Below are 20817 nucleotides of genomic sequence, written 5' to 3'. Positions count from 1 at the left end.
AAAAAGACGCTCACTCTTAGCAGAGGCTAATCTTCTACGGCATATCTCTCTTAACGCGCCGCACAATTCGATTCTCGGGTGTTTATGTTTCCAGCGAGAAAACAGCGAAGCGCGCCGACCTGTTTCCTACTGATTTGGCCCAGATGTCGCTTTAACGCTTTGTCACTTGTCGTGTTGGTATACGATGCTGCGTTTTCTGAAAGAGAAGTTCTTGTGAAAAAGCGCGAAGCGGGGAAAATTCTTTACTATCGCTGTGTCGTTTTCGCCGTGCGCAAACTTGCAGAAGCCTTCGTGTATGTTGGACTCTTCCCCTTCGAACAGCATGAGAAACTCCCGATGCAGCTTTCCGATGCTCAATACGCGCTACATAAAATGTATTTTTCCCAAGCATACTTGGCTTTTCCTTGAACGACGTCCGGATTGTTTTACAGGTTCCCAGTCTTTGGCTTCGAATTGGCCTACGTGATGCCTGCGAATCCCTTGCAAAACTGCCGGGCTTTGCGATCGTTGTCAGCGCGCGCGGCACTCACACACACACACACGTTGCACGTGACACTCGTGGTAACACTGATCACACTCGCTCAGTCGCGTGGAGCACTTTCGGTCGTTATCGAGCCTGATCGGAATCGAATTTGTCGACAGTGATTGACTCCCTTCCGCAGCTTGCTCAGAGGGGCCAGTCGCGACGGACAAATTCGATCCCGAACGGGCTCGATCGCGATCGAAAGTACGCCACGTGTGATCGATGCATATCCCTTCCGCTCAAGATGTGAGGTAACGTGAACCCGAGGCTCTTCCCTGCGCATAACGAAAGAAATTACAGAAGCGCGCTTCTCCACTCGAGGCTCCCTTGTGCGGGGAAGCCACCTTTAACTGCTCATGACCAAGGAGCTGCTGTTTCATTGCCGAGGAGGACATGTATTTTCATAAGGCTGCATTGTGGAATAATGTGCGAATTAACGTTAAATCAACTAGAAGCTACGAACTAGCCTTGAAGTTATTTTACACTGGCCTAACTATGGATAACTCTTTCCTACTCTTGCACAAATGTAAACAGTTCTATATTCCATCCTCTCCGCTATCCTCTCTGTTATTTTTCTTTCTTTTTGGCTATTTTTATTGGACGGCCGATGGCTACAGTTTATTCGGAAAAAGTGCGTTCGCTCGGAAGCTAGAGCGTCTGCCAAGTCATCGCCACTTCGCTGCAGCAGAATCAACGGACTGCGGGCTTTCACTGAGTGCCGCTGCGGTGGCCAAACGAGTAGGCGTGCGGACCCACGTCCTCCGAGATCGGGCGCCCACTCGGAGGCCGACCGAACGCAGTCCACCACTTCTCCGCATCGTGACGCCGAATTGGCGCTGCCGTCAGTTTGGCGTTAACTCGAACTTTTGAGGCCGCGGACCTGTACGTAGCTTTTTTAGTAGGCTGGGTGAGGCCAAAAAATGCTCGAATCGTATTGGAGGGTTCAACTTCTCGAAGCAAAGCACTTTTTGTAACTCGTGGTGAGCGCTGTGCTTCAGGGGAACTCCGGTTGGTGTAGTAAGGGAACTCCGAGCGCGCGTGAAGCGCTGTGGCCGTCGGTGGCGGCAACGCGTCACTGCGCTCGTTTGCTGATAAATGTGGGCTCCGATCTCCTGCGCCTTTTGTGCAATGAATGTGTCGTGCTTTGCGCCGTAGAAGTACGAGGCTTATTTTTTTCTTTTGTATCGATATTACATGCCAACCTTTATGATTTTATCGTAAGAAGCCAGACGTTTAGCGCTCGCTTATGATTTTTCGTATTGACACAAATATTTTAGTATTCTTTATTTGCGTACAGTTTTGGGCAAAATCAATAAAAAGAAAGAAATACAGTCGCTGGGTGGTTTCCTAATTGTACAACAAGCTCAGAAATTGTGCAGCTCGATTCCTGAGGTGCAGGCCTAGTGAGACGCTCCAAACGAATGCAAAGATGCACACCCGGTGCAGGCGTTATGTTATGTCAGGTTATAAGTTTGAGAGCTCCTGAACTGCGGGTATGATCGGCTTCTGGGGTGCGTAAATACACACCACACTTGCGTATAGACACATCAGACGTGCGTAAGCGGGGTTTTAACGGCGCTCGCGCCCTCTGCTGCGCCGCTGCTTCGCACCTGTACGCCTGCGCCAAGTCGACACCGACAGTCGAGTGGGTGGAGCAGAACCACGAACCAGCCCTGCACCTTTTGAAACGAACGTCGCGGTTCAGCAGTCGCCATTGCTGCACCACTGAAACGAATGCCAGGGTGCAGCACCTCGTGAATTGGTTCGGGTGGTGCAGGCCAATCGAACGTACCCTTTATTTCACAATGTGGAAGATTCCCATACGCGGCTGCTGTTGACCAATAGCTGACATCAATCAAGAAGGGTGTTTGGATCAGTGCGCTTCTTCCTAACTGTTTATGCGCATGTTTATTGACGACGTTTAATAAACAGGTTAAAGCAAGCGGGAATCAGCTTTGGAATTTCAATAATAACGACGTAGTTTCGGAAGAAGCCCACTATCGTCTGCTGCACGCTCGGCCCAGGCCACCCGCGTACAGATTAAACTCCGGAAACCCCTGCTTATTGATGTCACAGCCGTCGGCTCTCGCGAATTTCGACTGGTTTTCGGCACTCCACCTCGAACCACGCGAAACTTAAGGGGAGACCACGCGCGCGCTCACCCCTGACCGCTCCTGGCCGGATGCTTTGGCAGACTTAAATTGACAGCGCTTCAAAATGCGTAAGTTGGATTTGGCTTCTGTCGATCAATGCTATTGATGGACAAAGCCGGTCTGCACCATGTAGCACTGCCAGACGGGCATACGAGTTCGAGCACGCACTCAAGCCCTGCCGTGCGCAATGCAAACGCTGCTGTATATAGTTGCATGTGGCTGCGGTCTGCTACGTAGCGTAGATACCGCGGTCGCAGCGGGTTGTCGCGAGGAGCCCGCTGGCTGAGCGCACTGCGGTTGGCTGAGGACAACCCCGTTTGGCTTTACGCTTGGCACGTCGTAGGCGCCAAAATCTGGAACAGTGGCGTCTACGGTAAACGGCCTATCACCAGGCCTAATAGCAAATTTTGGTTATACGGTGGAAGTTTACGTGTCCTCCATGGGGAGCGTTCTGCCGCAAAAATTTTTCAAATCGGCTGATTGTAATAGCATTTCAGTGCCGTGAAGCGTGATTTTAGGAGGGGAGCTCCACTGCCAAGCGAGACACTCTCTCACTTGCCCCGTCTAGCCTCCGCAAGTCAAATTCGTTCCCGCGTTCTCCCATACCGGACCTCGAGGATCGCGTGACAATACGTAACGGGCCCCGCCTTCATTCTTTTTCTCCTCGCTTTTTTGGGGGCGCGGCGCACTTCCGCTGACGGCATCGCTCGCGAGCTGTTGCGATTGTTTCGTTTCGCGCAGCGCACGATTTTGCGCGCTGTGCACGAGGACACCTGGCTAGTGGTATAGGTCAGGGCTACGCGAATACTGAGGCAGACACAAGCTGATCACAGAGCATGATCGCGCGCTGGAACACGGTAGAAAATGACATAGTTTTGGTGTCTGCGCGCGCGACTGCACTACTTCGGAACAAGCAGACGAAGAGGAAGTACATCTATCTTGCTGTGGTTCGAAGTAAAACAAAAACATGTAGACATTCGGTTGGTGTGTTTTATTATTTATCTAAGCTTTAAGTTGTCTGTTCAAGCAACATATTACAGAAATAACAGATCTCGCGTAAAGTAATTCTCGAAATCACGTGTCAGCACGAGCGACGTCACAGCAAACACGCGTACGTAGGGTGGTTTGCTGGGCCAGTTGGTGCATGGTGAACGTATAAAGGGTTCCAGCAAGTACGGACGCGAGCACAGGTAAGAAGAAACGAACAGGACAACGCTGGACTTACAACTGTAAGTCCAGGACTGTAAGTTGTAAGTCCAGCGGTGTCTTGTCCGTTTCTTCTTACCTGTGCTCGCGTCCGTACTTGCTGGAACCCCTTGTACGTTCACGTGTACGTAGGCGCACTAGCAGGTGTACGTCATCCTCCGCCTTGGAGCGCGGCGGCCGCCAGGAGAAGGGAAAACGGCGTTCGGTTTGAAATGTCGGATCTTTCCGCGGCGTGTAGCGGTGCAATAATTTCAAGACACGATCGTTGGCGCGCGTCGTATGCTCTGCGCTTGTCAGCTCAAAATGGCCAGACCTGTGAGGGGCCCTTTAACGTCGAAGGTCAAATTTGAACTGCGCGCCACGGTGACGCTCAGCAGGCAGGGCGTTGAGGGTCCAGCTCCGCCGTAGCCTTCGCAGTGCAAGGCATTGAAGAAGCTCCGCTTCTGCGGAACGCATTGAACTAGTTTTTGCGGCAAAGTATTTCTGAAATGGCCTATTTTAACTTGGAATGCATTTCTCCAGTTCATAGAAAGTGCTTCGGGGCCCCTTTAAACAATAGGTGGAAACGAGAACTGTGCGCCCGTCTGAACATGCGCACCCACGACGCTGTTGCACGGGCATTCCGCTGCTGTGGTTCCCGCCAAATTCAAATGTGGAAAATTAAGTTGCATCGCCCGTTACAGCTTGTCTCGTCATTTAGGTAACTGGTTGCATTAGCTTGGCTTAGAAAAAGGTAAGTGAATTACAGGAAGCGTCACGAGTTAGAAATGAAAAACATGGTCGATCAGTAGAGAACCAGAAAAGATGCAACTGAATTGCCGGCGTTTAATTACACCAACATCGTTACGTGCAAGTATCGCGTTTCATAAGTCTTCCTTGGTGGCAGTTGCTCGACTGCGGCGAGAACAGAACACGTGCAAGTCACTGCGTCGTGCGCACGTTGGCGTTTCAGTCGGTACGGCATGACCGCGCATGGCCAAACGCACGGGACAACACGTGTCAGCGAGCGCTCTGACAAAACTGGACGGCGATTAAATACCTGTCCATCCATTGGCAAACGCACGCACGTACGGAAGGGGCGGCACGCAGTGGCGCCAGCTGGGTGCACGTGCCACTGGGGTCTCCCTTTCGAGCGCGTTATTTCAAAACCAAGCAGCGATGCCATCGCCAACGTACAGCGACCCCCCGAGTGTGATATACGCGACCCTGGGCTCGGGGCAGCCGCCGTTGGACGGCACGCCGTCCCTGCCGCCATGTGTGAGTGCGCGCGCGTACAGGGATGGACGGAGTAGCAGGACGTGCGCGTCCCGGTGGTAGCATTGCGCGATACCCGCCGTGGTTGCTCAGTGGCTGTGGCGTTGGGCTGCTAAGCACGAGGTCGCGGGATCGAATCCGGACGGCGGCGGCGGCGGCCGCATTTCGATGGGGCCGAAATGCGAGAACACCCGCGTGAGGCCTAGATTTGGGTGCACGTTGAACTCCAGGTGGCATAAATTTGCCGAGTCCCCCGCTACTACGTGCCTCATAATCAGAAAGTGATTTTCGTGCGTAAAACCGCATAGTTTATTAATTTATTTTTTTTTAGCATTTGCGCGATCGCGGTTGCCGAGCACTCAGCCATGGCGATCGCAGTGCTGCGCCCGAAAACTGCCGCGGCACCGCTTGAGAGCACGTTGTTCTTGGCCGCCATCGCACACAGGGGCTGCTCGGTGTAGTCGCCGCATGGCGCGGTGTGCGTCGTCAGTGTACACGGTCGTGCACGCTTCGATCTAGAATGTTGGGTTGCGAGGAGAGCTCATAACGCAGCAGCAGCTGCTGGGCTCCAAGTACCGGGCCGAATGCTGCGTTGCCCGGCAGTTCTTGTTAGCCGGGCTGATTGGTGCGAATTGACATAACTGCAGTGGTAAAAAAAAAAAAGACAGAAAAAGGGCGGTAATACAACTTCGGAAACGGACTTGCAACGCACACGTACAATATTCGTTGCTACGCACCGGTTGGGCGGCTCGGACATAAGTGCGAGCGAAGCGATGCTCCTCGCGATCGGCTCGTCGGTGGCTCGCTGGTCGTGTTTGGCTCGAGGCTCTTTTTTCTTTCCCTCCGAGCGCGAATTCAGCCGCGCTGTCGCTAGCTAGCGTCTGATCCCTCGGCGCGCTTTTTTTCTCTTCTTTCGCAGCTGCAAGAACGGCTACGCCGCCTGCAGGCGTGCGTCGCGCATGTCGCCTGCCAGACGGAGGAGGCGCTGCTCAACGTCGCGGCCCCGGCGCCCCTGCTGGCCGGGCTGCTGCGGCCCGTGCCGGAACCGCAGAGCAGCCCGGCGGATCCGTCGTACGAACCCATCGCCGAGGTCGCTCCTTGCGAGAGCGAAGAAGAGCCCGCGGAATGCGAAGAGGAGCAACCGGCGGCCCAAGAGCAGCGCGGCCACGCGCAAGTCCCGAAGGGCGCCGAGCCCTGCGACGACCTCGAGCCCCCCGCTGGCCGACCGGCAGCCGAGCATGCCCGCACCGAGAGCGTCCAGCAGCAGGCCGAGGCTGCGCCGCCGCCCAGGGGACCCCCTCCGGCCGCCGAGGACGAGGAGCGCGCCCAGGAGGCGCCCGCCGAGGTGCCCGCCGCCCCCGTCCAGTCTTCGTCGCAGGAGGCCGCCGCACCGCCCGAGAGTCCGGCCAGGAAAGCCGCCCGCAAGAGGTGAGTGGCCGCGGACGGAAGGAAGCGGGCCGGCCCGGGGCGTGTGCAGGGCTCCCCGGTGTCTCGGTGATCTCGCGGGACACACCTGCACAAGTAGCGAGGCTAGAGGCGCATGCTCGATGCGCGTCCGAGCGTCGTCTGTCAGGCTTTATAACGGGGCGTTTCCTTTTCTTTTTAAAGACCATACATACTTTCCTAAAGAAGTAATGGAAGCGCAGTGACAGACAAGTTCCTAGGCGAGGCGCGCACATGCATTGCCGCTAACAACGTGAGCTGCAGAAGGCTAATTCACAAAAGGAAAATTAGTTTTTTTTTATTATTGCCTCTGGGGGCAGTTGTCTAAATGGCAAATTCGCAAACCATTACATTCTCATGCGCACCCATATTTTGTAAATTTTTGATATCGCGCCTAATTCCAGATATTCATCAACTTGCCAAGCTCAAGCGAAGCAATATCAAGACTGAGCACGTCCTGCTGCGCGTCAGACGGCAACGCCCCGTTAAAAAAAAAAAAGTGGGGCGGAGTTTTAATGCACACAGCCGTACGTGCTTGGCAGGCAATGCCTGCTGTATCAGTAGCTGCCGCGACTCGCCGAGACGTCGTCACCGAGCGTTTGGTCTGATATGATAGCGCGGCCACCTTTTCTGCGCTCCCGCCACGCTTGTTTTCGATATTGCCTGGATTTACCGTTGAAATACCATTATTAGGGTGGCTACCTACCATTATCAGTATCTCGATTTAGGTTCGACTTTGATCTAAAAAAATTATGGTGCATTGAAATGTGATCGACGGCCTTTAACTTCGCCATTTGAACTGCCTTAGCCTAAGGCACTAATAAAAATTGGAGGACGCTTAAGCTTCGCCTTCAAGAGTGGGACGCGACAGCGTTCCCGTCGACCCGCCAAGGGGTATATGACAATGCGCTACGGCACAGCAATCACTTACGATGCGCCCCGCATCGGACTTAGCGCCCACCTATCACGCGGTGAGCGTCGAGCAACGCAGCGTTGGGCGCGGCAACGAAACGTGCGCCTGAGCGAACGAAACGAACCAAAGTACTCGGTGTCTCGGAGGGGAAACGATCTACGCCAGCCAAACGTCGTGATCGGCACGGGCAGAGAGATAGATAGTAATCTAAACCGGAAGCACGGCGAAGCGTCGTCAGGGGAGAGGGAGTCCCGCGACGCGCCTGGCAGCGGTCCCAATGCGCGCGCGGCGCGCCTCCTGTCGGGGCAGCGCCGTACATTGAGAGGAGGGGGTCTTCTGTGTTTGCCGCAAGATGGCTCTGCGTGTGCGGAAAGCGCAGAAGAAATGCAGCGGAAACGCACTTCGCAACTCGTGTAATTGTGACTTCTGTACGTTACATGTTCATAATTACCGATATACACCGCAGTATAACTTTCTACGGCTCGTTTCGAAGGCAACACCGCATTCACTAGAGGCGCGTTTGCACCGCTTGGAAGCAACGAACTCGTGGCTGAGTGGTAGCGTCTCCGTCTCACACTCCGGAGACCTGGGTTCGATTCCCACCGGGCCAATCTTGGAAGTTGCTTTTTATTTATGAAGCGCCTGCCGTGATTTATCGCTCACGGTCAACGCCGCCGACGCCGACACCGACGCCGACGACACCGGCTTTTCTGCGACACGAGCTCCTTAACGCTATCGCGTTAAAAGAGTTATAAAATATTTGTCGATGAGTCTTCAGAAGCTCACGTTATCAACGGAAGAGTGTCAGTCTTGCCTAGGGACTTGTCTACAAATACGCCACCTTTGCTGCGCTTGTATGCCATTTTCACGCCACGCTTGCATTGACTCACTCGTGTCGTCGTCGGTGCTCCCGCGCGGAAAAAATCCGCGCGAAAATAGAAATTGTTTGTCCGGCTGCCGATTCGATCCACCGACCTAGGGGGGTTGGGAGATCACCACGCTAACCGATTCAGCCACTGTGGGTTCATCATACGCGCCGTTCAAAGTGTGGTTTTGTATGCATTAAAAGTCTCCTTACCAGGCCCCATAGCAAATTTTCGTTATACGCCGGAAGTTGTTACGTATCCTCTAGGGAGCCTTCTGCCGCAAAAATTTTTCATTCGGCTCATTAGTAGCCGAGATATATATATTTCAGTGCCGCGAACGTATGATTTAAGCAGGCGGGCTCCACCGCTAAGCAAGACGCTCTTTCCACTCGGCCCATCTAGCCAACGCAAGCGAAATTCCTTCCCTGCGTTCTCCCACACCGGACCTCGAGGATCGTCACAGGCCCCACCATTTCTTTTTGCTCCCTTGCTTTGTTTTTCCTGCGCTTCTCATTTCCGCTGTCCGCGCTGTGCGCGAGCTGTTGTCTCGTTCGTGCAGCGTACGATTTTACGCGCTGTGCACAAGGAAACTTGATTAACGGTAGAATTAAGTGCTACACGAATACTGAGGCAGAACAAGCGCATCGCAGAGCTTGATCGCGTGCTGTAACACGGTCGAAAATGGTATAGTTTCGGTACCTGCGCACGTGATCGCACGACCGTGGGAACAAGCAGACGAAGCGGAAGTACATCTCTCTTGCTTCAGTGCGAAGTAAAAAAAAAAAGCGCAGACATTCCGTTTGTTATTTCTCTAAACATCAATTCGTCAATTCATGCAACAGATCGCACAGATAACAGATGTTGTCTTGAATAATTATCGAAGTCATGTGTCCTCACGAGTGACGTCACACTGCGGACACGACTACGTAGGCGCAGGGGCACGACTACGTCACCGTCCGGCTTGGAGCGCGGCAGTTGCGATGAGAAGGGAAGACGGCGTTCGGTTTGAAATTTCATGTCTTTCCGCGGCGCGTAGCGATGTAATACTTTGCAGACACGCTCGTCATTGCGCAATGTATGCTCTGCGCTTGTCAGCTCAAAATGGCCAGACCCGGTGAGGGGACCTTTAAGAAGGGTGGTTTGTGGTGGCAGGTTTGGCGTCCAAGCCTTGTGGTGTCGCGCCTATCGAAACGACGACAGTGCACCGTCGGCAACGGTAATCGATTCGCCAGCTAAACCTTTATATTGTAAACTTTATTTGTAATGCTTAAAATCAATACGTAAACAAAAACATTTCTATTTATTTATTCAAAAAACCTCACAGGCTCCAGTAGGAGTATTGTGTGAGAGGGGGATTATACAATATATATCTTCATAAGTGGAAGCATTACAAGCAATGGAAGGAGATAACGAGCATATGAGACGTATACTAAGGTACATAAAATGAAGTGTCGTTACGTAATAGTGGAACGCAATATAATCTATCGGAATGAATTGCGGCATACACAGTGTAAGGGTACATCATTTAACACAGTCAAATTTTACACAACTAATGTAAGGGCACATCTCTTGACACTGCGAACTACAGAAGTTAGCGAGAAGCGCGTACATAATTAAGAGAAAAATAATGAAAAGAACTGGTCATGAAAAAAATACTGGTTACTTCATGACGAAACTTAACAGGGTCACGAATGTCGACAACATTATCAGGGAGACTACGCCATAGTTCAATTCTTAGTGGTAAGGCTAGTGAAGGCGTTTGTGTGCCCAACGATACATTTCAAGGAGCGGTTGTGCAAACGGCGAGACGTTCCTAACGGCTGGGAGAGATAGGGCGGTTTGGTGCCGATGGTTTATTTCATGAAATAAGCAGATAAGAGCGATCTTTCTGCGTGATTCTAAGGTGGACAAGGACAAAGAAGATTTATTATTAGTAACACTGAAATGACGGCTGTAGTCTTTGGCGATGAAACGCACGGCATGATTTTGAACACGTTAAAGAGCGTTGATTAGATAGGTTTGATGAGGTGAAGAAATTAATGAGGCGTATTCAAGTTGAGTACGGACGAATGTTAGATATGCTAGTGATTTGGTCTAAGCAGGAGCGTCGTGAAGGTTTCGTTTAAGGTAGCCGAGGGTGCGCGATGGCTGCGCTGTGATTTTAGAGTTTTAGAATAGGTGCCCCAAAGAAATAGCGTCGAAGCCACTGCGCATGCGCGAGACGCTAGCTTCGTTTGCGTTTTGCGTCAGGCACACTATTTCACTGGTTAAGTGGGAGCCCCAAAAGTTGCCCCGAATGATTTGCGCAAACAAACATGGCGGCGCCCGTCGAATCGACGGCTCTAACCTAGCACCAAAATGGGATCGACTCATGGTAACGCGTGAAGTTCGCAAGCTAGGAAAAGTGACTGCGGTTATCGATTTCTCTCAACTAGCGTGTGTTATGAAGATTGATTCATTAAACGCCGCTGGTTCCGAATTGTATTGTGGATTTTATGGCTCGTAGGCCTAACACGGCTTAGCTTGGCTGGTGAAGGCACGTAAAGTTGGTTACTCAAAACTAAGCGCAACTAATTGTTTGCTGCTTACAGAAGAACCTCTAAATTGTAATTAAACGCGAATACATGAAAGTCAAAATTACTATTATCATAAAATCGTATATTTTATTTATTTCTAATAGCTTTTCTTTGACGCCGTAGTGGCGCTGTCAGCGCAAGGCGCTATCCGCAAACCCAAAGCCCTGTTCTAACACTCTTCACTCCTGCGTGCCCCAACGCTAAAACCCGCAAAGCTCTTTGGGGCCCCAAACTGTTGGGACCCGTATCCTGAAAGTCTCTTTTATCTATGTGAGTTGTCCATGAAAGTTGGGGTGAAAGGTGCACGCCAAGGTACTTGTAAGGCGTTGTGCGTGCTATGTGGCAGTTATTTAGGAGTGTAGCTAGATGCTGAAGCTGATTGCTTGCGGGTGAAGATCATTAGTTTACATTTATCGGCATTAAGAAATATTTGCCAGCGTGAGCACCAATTAGTTACGAGATCTAGGTCCTGTTGGAGAGCAAGATGAAGAAGAGATTTTACGGTAGATTACGCAATCGTCTGCGAAAAGTCGCATGTTAGAGGAGATGCCAGCTGGCAGGTCATTAATGTAAATTAAAAATAAGAAGGGATCCGAAACACTACCCTGGGGGACGCCGGAGGTGACATCACTACGCGAGGAGGTGACAAGGAATTAGTAAAGGGTACTGTTTACGGAAGCAAGGAAAATTTCTCACCCAGGATAAAGTTAAGGAATCTAAATGAAGGGACGAAAGTTTAGATATTAGACCTCTTTTAGATTTTAAACTCTTTGAAGCAAGCTCGGCCGAAATGCTGAAGTTTAAATCGTGAGAACTTCTGGAATGGGTAACGACAAGAGAGAGAGAGAGAGTAGGAAGTCTGGTCCAGAATACGAACAGTCGCGACAGAATTCGCTCTTGGGAAAGCTGCGTGTTTATGCTCAGATCGATCTGCAGTTTGTTGAATATTGTGAACGAAGTGGTGCGACACCGTCAGCTACAAAAGTGGAGGAACTTTAGCAACATATCAGCCCGCGACGGCTTTGCGTGGTCCCATGTATTTCTTCATTCAGTGGCGGACAGCTTTTGTTTGCCAGAAATGTCATGAGCCTGTACGTAGTACTTTTTCGCACATAAGCACTTATTCCTGTCACGCACCAGTATAGTTTAGGCTATTCACGCGCCTTTATTTCATGCAAACATCACGCTGTTATAAAACTCGGTGCTCTTCCACTCTGTGAAGGATGACCAGCGAAGCTGTGTATGTGGGCCCGTAATGGCGAAATGCACCTCCGCCGCGAGTCGGACCGGCATTGCACTATCTTTGGGATCGGTCCACGCATGGGGAGTTCTGTGTCTACACATGGACACGTTCTTGGGCCCGCAACAGGTTCGCTGTGAAATTGGTTACGTCCTCGCCTTTCTCAATGAATAAAGACGACGCACGCGGGGGATGCGCGTTCGCGCGGTAGCGCTATGGTGGCTAGAACGGAGAGGCGACGCCAACGGCGGATGGAAGCAGCTCCTACATTTCAAGCCGGGCGTAGGTGGCGCTGTTGGCCGTAATGCGATGCATGGTACGCGCCGCTGGCTTTGAGCATACGCAAGGTCGCAGGCCTGCCGTGCACGCAACGCGTCGACCTTTCAGTGATGTTGTTCCAAGCAATGGTTTAGCTCATTAAAGGGACACTAAAGGTTACCAGAAACTCAAGTTAAAGTGGCAGAGCAATGTTCTAGAACGTCTAAGGCGTCAATTTAATCGCGAACAGAGCTTTAGTAACCGAGAAATTTAGGTAAATGCATGACACTATTTGAGACCCCCCAGCGACATTCCGGTACTAGCCCAATGACGAAAGGACTCCTCATAATTTGTGTTACTAATACTCAACTACTCGTATTAAAAATATCACTTCATTCGATTATAAGACGGAAAAAAATGCTACTTGCCTACGTGTATTCGATTCTAAGAAAAAAGAACATTTTGACGTTACCCTTCAGTAATATGGGTGTTCGAAAGGTTTCGTTTTCGCTCGACTCTGCGCGCTCGACTCTGCGCCGCGCACGCTTTGGAGTTTCAGTACTTTCGTTATCGCGTCGTGCTGTGAGGGTTCTGCTGGCTCGCGAAACTTTCATTTGGAACAAGCAGCGAGAATGCCACGTCCATGTGATGTCGTGGGAAGCCCTCGTTGCTTTCCCGCTCCGGAGAGCCGGTGTCGAGGCCGCCGTCGTAGTACGCAACGACGCCGGCAGCGCGAGCCCTCAGCAGCAGGTCGCGCTCGTCGGTGCTCAAATCGCTGAAGTTGAGCCCACCATCGCGAGCCAATCTGTCGGTGTCAGGGTCCATTGCGACGAGCGTCGAAGTTTGCGTCATAGAATGAAGTACCAGCTTATAGGCGTCTTGCGCTGGAGTTTGAGGTATAGTAGCGGCGCCTGGTGGCGGTGCGGGAAACGACATCTGGGTCATGCCACCTTGGGTCGTATTGAGCCCTGGCTGTGGCGAAGCACGTTTCTAGGCCGAGTTTTGCGTCGATTCGCACTTTTTTTATGCCCTGTTGCGAGTGCGAAAAGGCTCGTCACTTCTCACAGACCACGCCGACCACGCTGCGAGCTCGCCGCAGCCTATAGTTTAACGAAAACGGACTCTCCGTGTGCCGTGGGACGTAATGTGGGACGTAATTCGTTTCTCCTTCCGCTAGCCACCATACTCCCGCTTTCGCTCTGTCTTGGCTCTGTTTCAGGCCGCGCGTTTGCGTTTTGCGCAGAAAAGCCGTAGCGCCGTCTGCGGACGCCGTTCTACTCACCGATGGCGCAACGTCACTGTGAGACCATGATGTCAGTACTCCTCGATCGGAGGGCGGGTGATTTGAACTGCGCTAGAGGTACGCGGACGCTTCAGAACGCATTTTCTCTTAAAATAAGTCTCTCCTTGACACGAAACAAGCGTTTCGAGGTTTCTGTGATGGTATTTCAACAGTCCACGTTGACTTAATAGTAACCTTTAGTGTCCCTTCAATCTTGTCTGCTTCGTCCATGGATGAGTTGACGCGCTTGCAGAGCGAGAGCACGTCTTCAATATAACTGGCGAAGGTCTCGTCCTGGTGTTGAGCTCGGCCACGCAAGCGCTGCCCAGCGCGAAGCCGGCGAACGGCGGGACGGCCGAAGACCTCTGCCAAAGTTGTCGTGAAAGCCGACCAGGTGGTAAAATCCGCTTCATGACTGCGGAACCATAAGTTTGCCACGTAGTCAAGTAAAATATGACATTTGTGAGCTTGGCTCGGTCGTCTATTTGTTATAGGCGCTTACACGGTCATATTCGGCGAGCCAGTCTTCCACGTCATGGTCATCTGTGCCACTAAATATAGCCGGATCGCGCTGCCGGATGACGCCAGAGCAAACGATGGCTCGAGGCACGGGAGCAGCAGCCTGCGACGGTCCTGGTTCATCCATTGAAATAGCTGGTGGTAGCGTACGGCTACGGAGTTCCAGGATGTCACAGAGAAACCCAGCTGTTCCACCAAATACAACGGGGGTGTTTGCCTAGCAGCACTAATTCTAGGTTGTAGAGGTAGGCTTAAACAGGTCGGTACTATGGGGAAACGGGGAAGCCAGCAATTCTCATATTCTTGTCTTTCACAAGCACTATGCCCACTGCCCAGTGCCTTCAGTACTATATATATATATATATATATATATATATATATATATATATATATATATATATATATATATATATATATATATAAAGGTGAACGAAATAAAATTCGGATATACTGACGTGCGTCCTGCAGGACTTTTCTTAAAGTTTTTCCAATACCTAGCCCAAGCAAGCCGGTAGCGCAACAGCCATAGCCGAAGCAGTCGGCGTCGGTCGTCTGCTGTGCGGTACTCGTCACAAACGTCATTGCGCTTCCGATACATAACTTCCTAAGCAACTATAGAAACGTCGTTTGTCGTTTTAATAGCGAAGCTGTTTAAACTTTCGTTCCGCCGTGGAGCGTTACCAGAAGACACAGCCCAGCTATGCGTTGCCTAACAACCTCCACGCGCGTAGGGCGGAGTCGTGACGTCACACGCGAGTAAGAGATAGATTCTTTTTGGGAAGGAAAAATTGGGGTAAAGTGCAGCGCATTTACTGTCTCTCAGTTGAGGACGCCTCAACCGCGCTGCCAAGAGGGAGGGAGAAATGAGAGGGGTGAGAGAGATGCATCGGCGGCGGCCAGAGCGGCGTGCGTGGGCAAGTTGGTGGCCTTGGCGTATGTGGCGCGATGTCGCGCCTAGTCGTGATGAAACAGTGCTTCCTGCGCGGTGCCGCGTCACACATCTGGCGTACGTTGCCGTCGCTAGTTGGGCATTGGACCAGCAGGGCACGGAGTGCAGCAGCGAGAGCGGCTATCAGCGCGTCTTTGGAGTCGCTGCTCGGAGCGGTTGAAAGGCCGAGTGACGGCTCAGCTGCGGCTGTCTGGGTGCTGACCGTTAAGGTCGGCCCTGCGGGGTGCGAGCAGACGTAGACGGAGCGGCTATATGCTGCTCGGTCGATGCGGCGCCGGCCAGCTCTAGCGCTTTTTTGCGCGAAAGGGGCCGCTCGGACGACGACAACAACACGGCCGCCTTTCTCTCGCGCAGCCACTCGGGACAGCTCGGCTCAGTCGACGAGTGACGGCCACCGCAATTAATGCTGCGTGGATTCTCTGCGGGGCAGTATCCTGTGGCATGCGACTCGCCGCAGCGGTCGCATTGGAGTGGTCGGGGCAGTCGAGCACGAACGGCGCGCAGCTGTTTAAAGAGCCGCACGTTTGTAGGCACGACGCTCCCGACGAAGGTGACGGTGACGTTTGCGCCACTTCGTGAGCAGGAAAGCACCGCGACGGGGGCTTCAAGGTTTTCTCGGACTGTGCGGGCGCCGAAGGAAGGGTCGACCCCATGGATGATGCCCACACAGTAGTTGCTGTGTAGCGCCATAAGGCGCACTGCCACGTCGCCGATGTCGCACACTTCGAGGTGTGGCGCCAAGTCGGCACCGCGCGTCACATCTGCAGCCACCACATTGCGACGGAAGTTGACGCGAACGCGTCTCACGCCTGGTACAGAGGACAGCTGGGCGGCGATACTGTCCCGCGAGAGGGCCAGGAAAGTGGCTTTGCGCCCGATGGGCCGGTATAGAACCGTGACGGTGGTATCATGAGCGACACCGCCGTCAACGGGTGGGGTTTGCGGCTCGAAGTCAACAAGCCGTCGGAAAGGCGTCCCCTTCTGGCGGCGTTTTTGGGCTGTACCGCTGCAGGCAGGCAGGCTTGGACGTCCACGGCGGCAGCGGAGAGTTGCTCAGGATGTGGTCCCCTGTTCCCTCAGCAACTGGGGCAGGGCTGGGCGCCCTCGGCCGGTTGTCCTCGGACGACGGGCCGTCGGCTGAATCGTCGTCATCGACAGGAGCTGCCACCGCCGCAGGTGCGGTGGGCTCGGTGTTGTTGAACGGGGGCGACGAGCAGGCCGCCGGCGACGAAAGCGATGGAGAATCCGGCCGGACAGGACTTGTCGCAGGCGAGTTGGTCCCGTCCATGCCGGAGAGTGTGGTGTCGGCATCCATCATACTGGCGGTGGGCAGGGCCGGTACTCTCGATGGTGTCAGCGGTCGACGGCGAGCTGGCACAGTCGTCAGTAGAGGCAGCCGAAGTGGGGGCCTCCTCGGTGGTGTCCGTTGAGGCGGACGATGCCGCGAGGTGGCCGCTATCATAGGTCTTCGGCGCATTCAAACAGAAAGCGCCGAGGGCAGACTCCAAGACAGATGGGGTGTGCGCGGATGGCGTCGCACTCACTTGCGTGGGCGGGCATGACGGCGCGGAGCTCGTCGAGTCAGCCGAGGGAGCGCGTTGCGAACGTGCTTGCAGAACGCGCATCCACCGCAAGGCAGGAGGCGATTTGGAGACGCGAGGTTGCCGTCCACGTGGCTGGGGCTGCAGGGATCGTCTGGTTTCCTTGGGGTCGACGCGGGGGTGACTGGACTCTGGGTCGTCAGTGAAGCCAGGAATTGGCCTCTTCTTCTTCGGCCTCTTCCTCGGCTGCTTTTTAGGAGGGTCGTCCATGCGAGGTGGGGCCTCCGTAAGGTAGCGTGGCTCAGTAAATCTTGCCAGCTGTCGTGCGAACCCTGAAAAGGGCTGCGCTCATGAGCGCGGTCGAGGGCGGAGACGTGCGCGCGCGAGGGGTAGCAGGCGAGCCAGTCATCGGAGCGAGGGGCGATGCGACCGCTCGCTACGAGTGTCCGGGAACGTCTGCCGCGCGAGTAAAAGCTCGTGACAGCCGGCGCGGTGACGCACCTCTCGCCTCCTCCGCGCGTACGTGCTGCTGCCATGGGAAGACTGAAGAAAGTGCGGACGCCCGAAGAAGCGGCTTACCAGGCAGAGCGCCGTACTGCCAAGCGAGAAGCAATGCGTCATCGCCGAGCTGATCCGGAACACCGTGCCGAAGTTGCGGCTAAGAGGCGACGCCGAGGATACAGAATTTCACTCCAGGGAACACGAGAGTTGGTGCCTGAACGCTTGACGTCGCCGAGAATGCGACGCCGGCGTATGATTGCTCGAAAACTTCAAGCGTCAAGCTCGTCGAGACAGGCGGGGTACGAACGGCCGATGCCAGCGCGAATTTCTGGGCTTAGTTTGGGCGCAGTTGGGTCTTTGACCTACAAGGAAGCTCGGCGCGCGGCTCAGCGCGATTACGATCGCTGAGGAGAGCCGTTGCTGCCCATCGCGCCGAGGCATTTGCCGAGGCCGCCGCCAACACAAGCCGTCGTCGAGCTGAGGATCCCGAGCTTCGGGCCAGAGACAACGAACGCTTCCGAAAGCGTGAATGAGTTGGCAGAGAGCTGTGCTATGTCATGTGCTACGAGGAGCTCGCACGATGCACGCACCAGGAATGCACTGCCAGCACCACCTTTTAAGTAGCGAGCGCAATAAAACTGTGAACTAGTTCTTAGGGCCACCTTTACTAGCCGGCTATATCAATTTTCCTTCTTTTTTCGCCCTTCGTCATCGGCTCGGACATGACTCGCTCGCCGCCACGCTGCCGCTATCCCTGGGATGTTCCCCACAGCGCGTCGCGGGATGGAAACAATGGAACTTGAAATCGAACATTATGACATACGGGCCCTGCATTGCCTGCGCAAAGTAAAATCAGAGAGCGCGGTGCTGTCGATGCGTGCTGTGCCGCGCAATTGAAAACCATAGTGCAGCCAAATAAGAGATCTCCACAATATCTTTGTCTCGACTGTGTAGTTTCATCAGCCGAACGTTCGAACGAAGTGCTGGACCAGCCTAGGTAGAACCCCTCGGATTGCTGAATGGCGACCTGCGAGCTATTCACGCTGGCGGTAGCACTGGGAATTCGATCTCACCATCCAGATATCTCCTTGGCATTGACTTTGAACCGGAGGTCACGGTAAAGCTGACCCAGGCTCGGCGCCGCCGAGAATTGGTTCCGGGCCTGCGCGTCACCGAGAACTTCCAACGCCAAGCCCGCAAATCAGTGGGAGGTGCGAACGGCCACTTGTCTTGTCCTTCGGGAACATGTGAAACACCACATCGTCTCACCCGCCTGTGTTCACACAGCCGAATGCTGCACAGAACGAGGCCATGTTGGGCGCCCTTGGCTGTAGGCACTCACGCAGCACAGAATGGAAGCACAGTTCACGAAAATTGCAAAAGAAAACAAACGTGAGCGGCGGCAGATTTCTCGTAGAGTCGTTTAGTAAAGTGCAGGCATAGAATAAAGAACCAACTTAGAGAAGGAAAACTGTACCTTCAGCAGTGGTACGAAAATAAGCAGCAGCAGCGCACCGAACTTAGCGGGGCGGACGCCAGATGGCGATGCTCAACCAGGAAGCAGAAGTGGTTTTCTTTAGAGCAAAATCCAATATGGCCGCTTTGCGCCGGTCGCGTGCGCTGGTTCGCGCCGTGCTCAGCCTGCTGCCTATGCGGCATGCTTCGTTGCCTGGGCTGCCACGTAGCTGGTGCGTTCTGATTGCCAGGAGACCAAAGAGCCTCTACTGACGCCCATACAAACAACCCACAAGTGAGTGAACAGGACGTGCGACTTTATTGGCACAAGAAAAGCAGTGCACCTTCTTGTACAAGAGCAGAAATAAAATTTGGATCTCGAGATACGACGCTGAGAAGTTCACTTAAGCTGTCGCACATGGCGGTCTGGTAACGAGCGACTATCAGCAGTGCAAGCAAATTGGACAGTGCCCCACCTGTTTGCAGCTACAGCCGATGTAACTTGCATTGCGAAGCAACCAGGTGACGCAGGAATCTGCTGCCGCAGCCAGCAAAGCGCCATGGACTACCCGGGATTTTAGCGTTATCTCCTTTCCGACCTGCACATTCTTTTTGTTCTTTTGCGTGCCGCTAATGTGTAACTCGCACTTGGTGGCTCACATTCTCAATATGGGCATCACCATTTTGCAGCCACTTTTGCAGAAGCCTTTCCACCCGTGTGGCTATCAACATCATACACTTCGGATCATGTAATCACGTATGCTGGTTTCCGCTCACGCCACATTGCATCTGATGAAGGCCCACAAGCATAATTTGCCCACTGTTCCAGCGTGAAAGGTTGAACGGGGAGCATGAATTACGGTGTGTGTAAATTGGGAGTCATTGTCGCTGTGTGGACTGCAGGAGCTGATGGTTACCTCGCGAGTCTGTTGCCCAATGCAGCTGACCAGATCGTCACATCCAAGCAACATAACATGGCAACCATGATCGAATGAGACTCGGCATTCAATTACCGCATAAGGTTACAGGTTACCGCACTGTACATTGGCTAAGATCCACATGACAAGAATGAGCATTCACTCACTATAATAGGTCGCTTACAGAACATTCAGCTGTCCGACTTCAGGCACAGTGCTTGCCTTTGTCGCACATGGCAGTCTAGCAACAAACGACAACCAGCGGCCCAAGCAGATTGGACAGTGTCCCACCTGTTTGCATCACCAGTCGCTGTAAGTTGCATTGCAAATCAATTCGGTGATGCATGCATCTGCTGCCATAGCCAACACAGCGACATGAGCTACCTGTCATTTTAGTGTTACCTCCTTTCCAACCTGCACATTTCTTTTTGTTCTTTTGGAGGCCTTTAATGGGTTGCTCACACTTGGTGCACCACTTGCTCTCAATATGGACATGGTCTGTTTTTTGGGAAGCGCCATTTTGCAGGCCTTTCCACCCATGTGGATATCAACCTCATACACTTCGGACCATGTAATCACGTATGATAGCCAAATCATGGCCGAGGAAGGCCACAAGCAAAATCTGCACATGGCTACAGCAGGAAAGGACGGAACGGGGAGCATCAATCACGGTGCGTGTAAACAGGGAGTCTATGTCGATGTGCGGACTGCAGGAGCAGATGCTTACCCTGAGAGGCTGTTGCCCAATCCGAGAAATGTAACACGGCAACCATGAATGATCAAGTGGTACAGTATTAAAATAAGCTTATGCAATCAAATCACTTCAGCATACTTCTAACATAACGCATTGGCACTATACACTATACATTGGCTATTATCCACATGATGACAGTGAGCATACACACACATGGGTCGCTTACGGCACATACAACCGTCTGACTGCAGGCGTAGTGCTTGCCTACGTTGTACATGGTCTGGTAACAAGCAACAACCAGCAGCGCAAGCAGATTGAGCAGTGTGTCCTACCTGTTTGCACTGACAGTTGCCACTGAAGATGAGCAACTTGCATTGCAAAGCAATCGCCTGACGCAAGCATCTGCTGCCGCAGCCAACATAGCGACATGAAGTGCCTGGCATTTCAGCGTTACCTCCTCTCTAACCTGATCATTTCTTTTTGTTCTTTCGCGTGCCGCTAATGTGTAACTCACACTTGGGGACCCA

At 53.0% G+C, this 20817-nt stretch overlaps 1 protein-coding gene across 2 annotated transcripts in view; it reads left to right on the top strand.

Annotated features, from left to right (window-relative positions):
- Positions 1-20817, top strand: part of LOC135913222 (male-specific lethal 1 homolog) — a 113386-nt gene that overhangs the window by 36010 nt on the left and 56559 nt on the right. Inside the window, exons 1-2 of one of the 2 annotated variants that reach the window (XM_065445837.2) lie at positions 4916-5139; positions 6056-6564. In XM_065445837.2, coding sequence (XP_065301909.1) covers positions 5041-5139; positions 6056-6564 — 608 coding nt within the window. In that variant the 5' untranslated portion in view covers positions 4916-5040. Of the gene's footprint in view, positions 1-4915; positions 5140-6055; positions 6565-20817 lie in introns of those variants that run through there. The other variant, XM_065445830.1, reaches the window with a different exon arrangement.

The sequence above is a fragment of the Dermacentor albipictus genome, chromosome 1 (assembly GCF_038994185.2).
Source record: "Dermacentor albipictus isolate Rhodes 1998 colony chromosome 1, USDA_Dalb.pri_finalv2, whole genome shotgun sequence".
Lineage (NCBI taxonomy): Eukaryota > Metazoa > Arthropoda > Arachnida > Ixodida > Ixodidae > Dermacentor > Dermacentor albipictus.
Note: the sequence above shows the minus strand (reverse complement) of the source record. Positions and strands in the feature narration are given on the sequence as shown.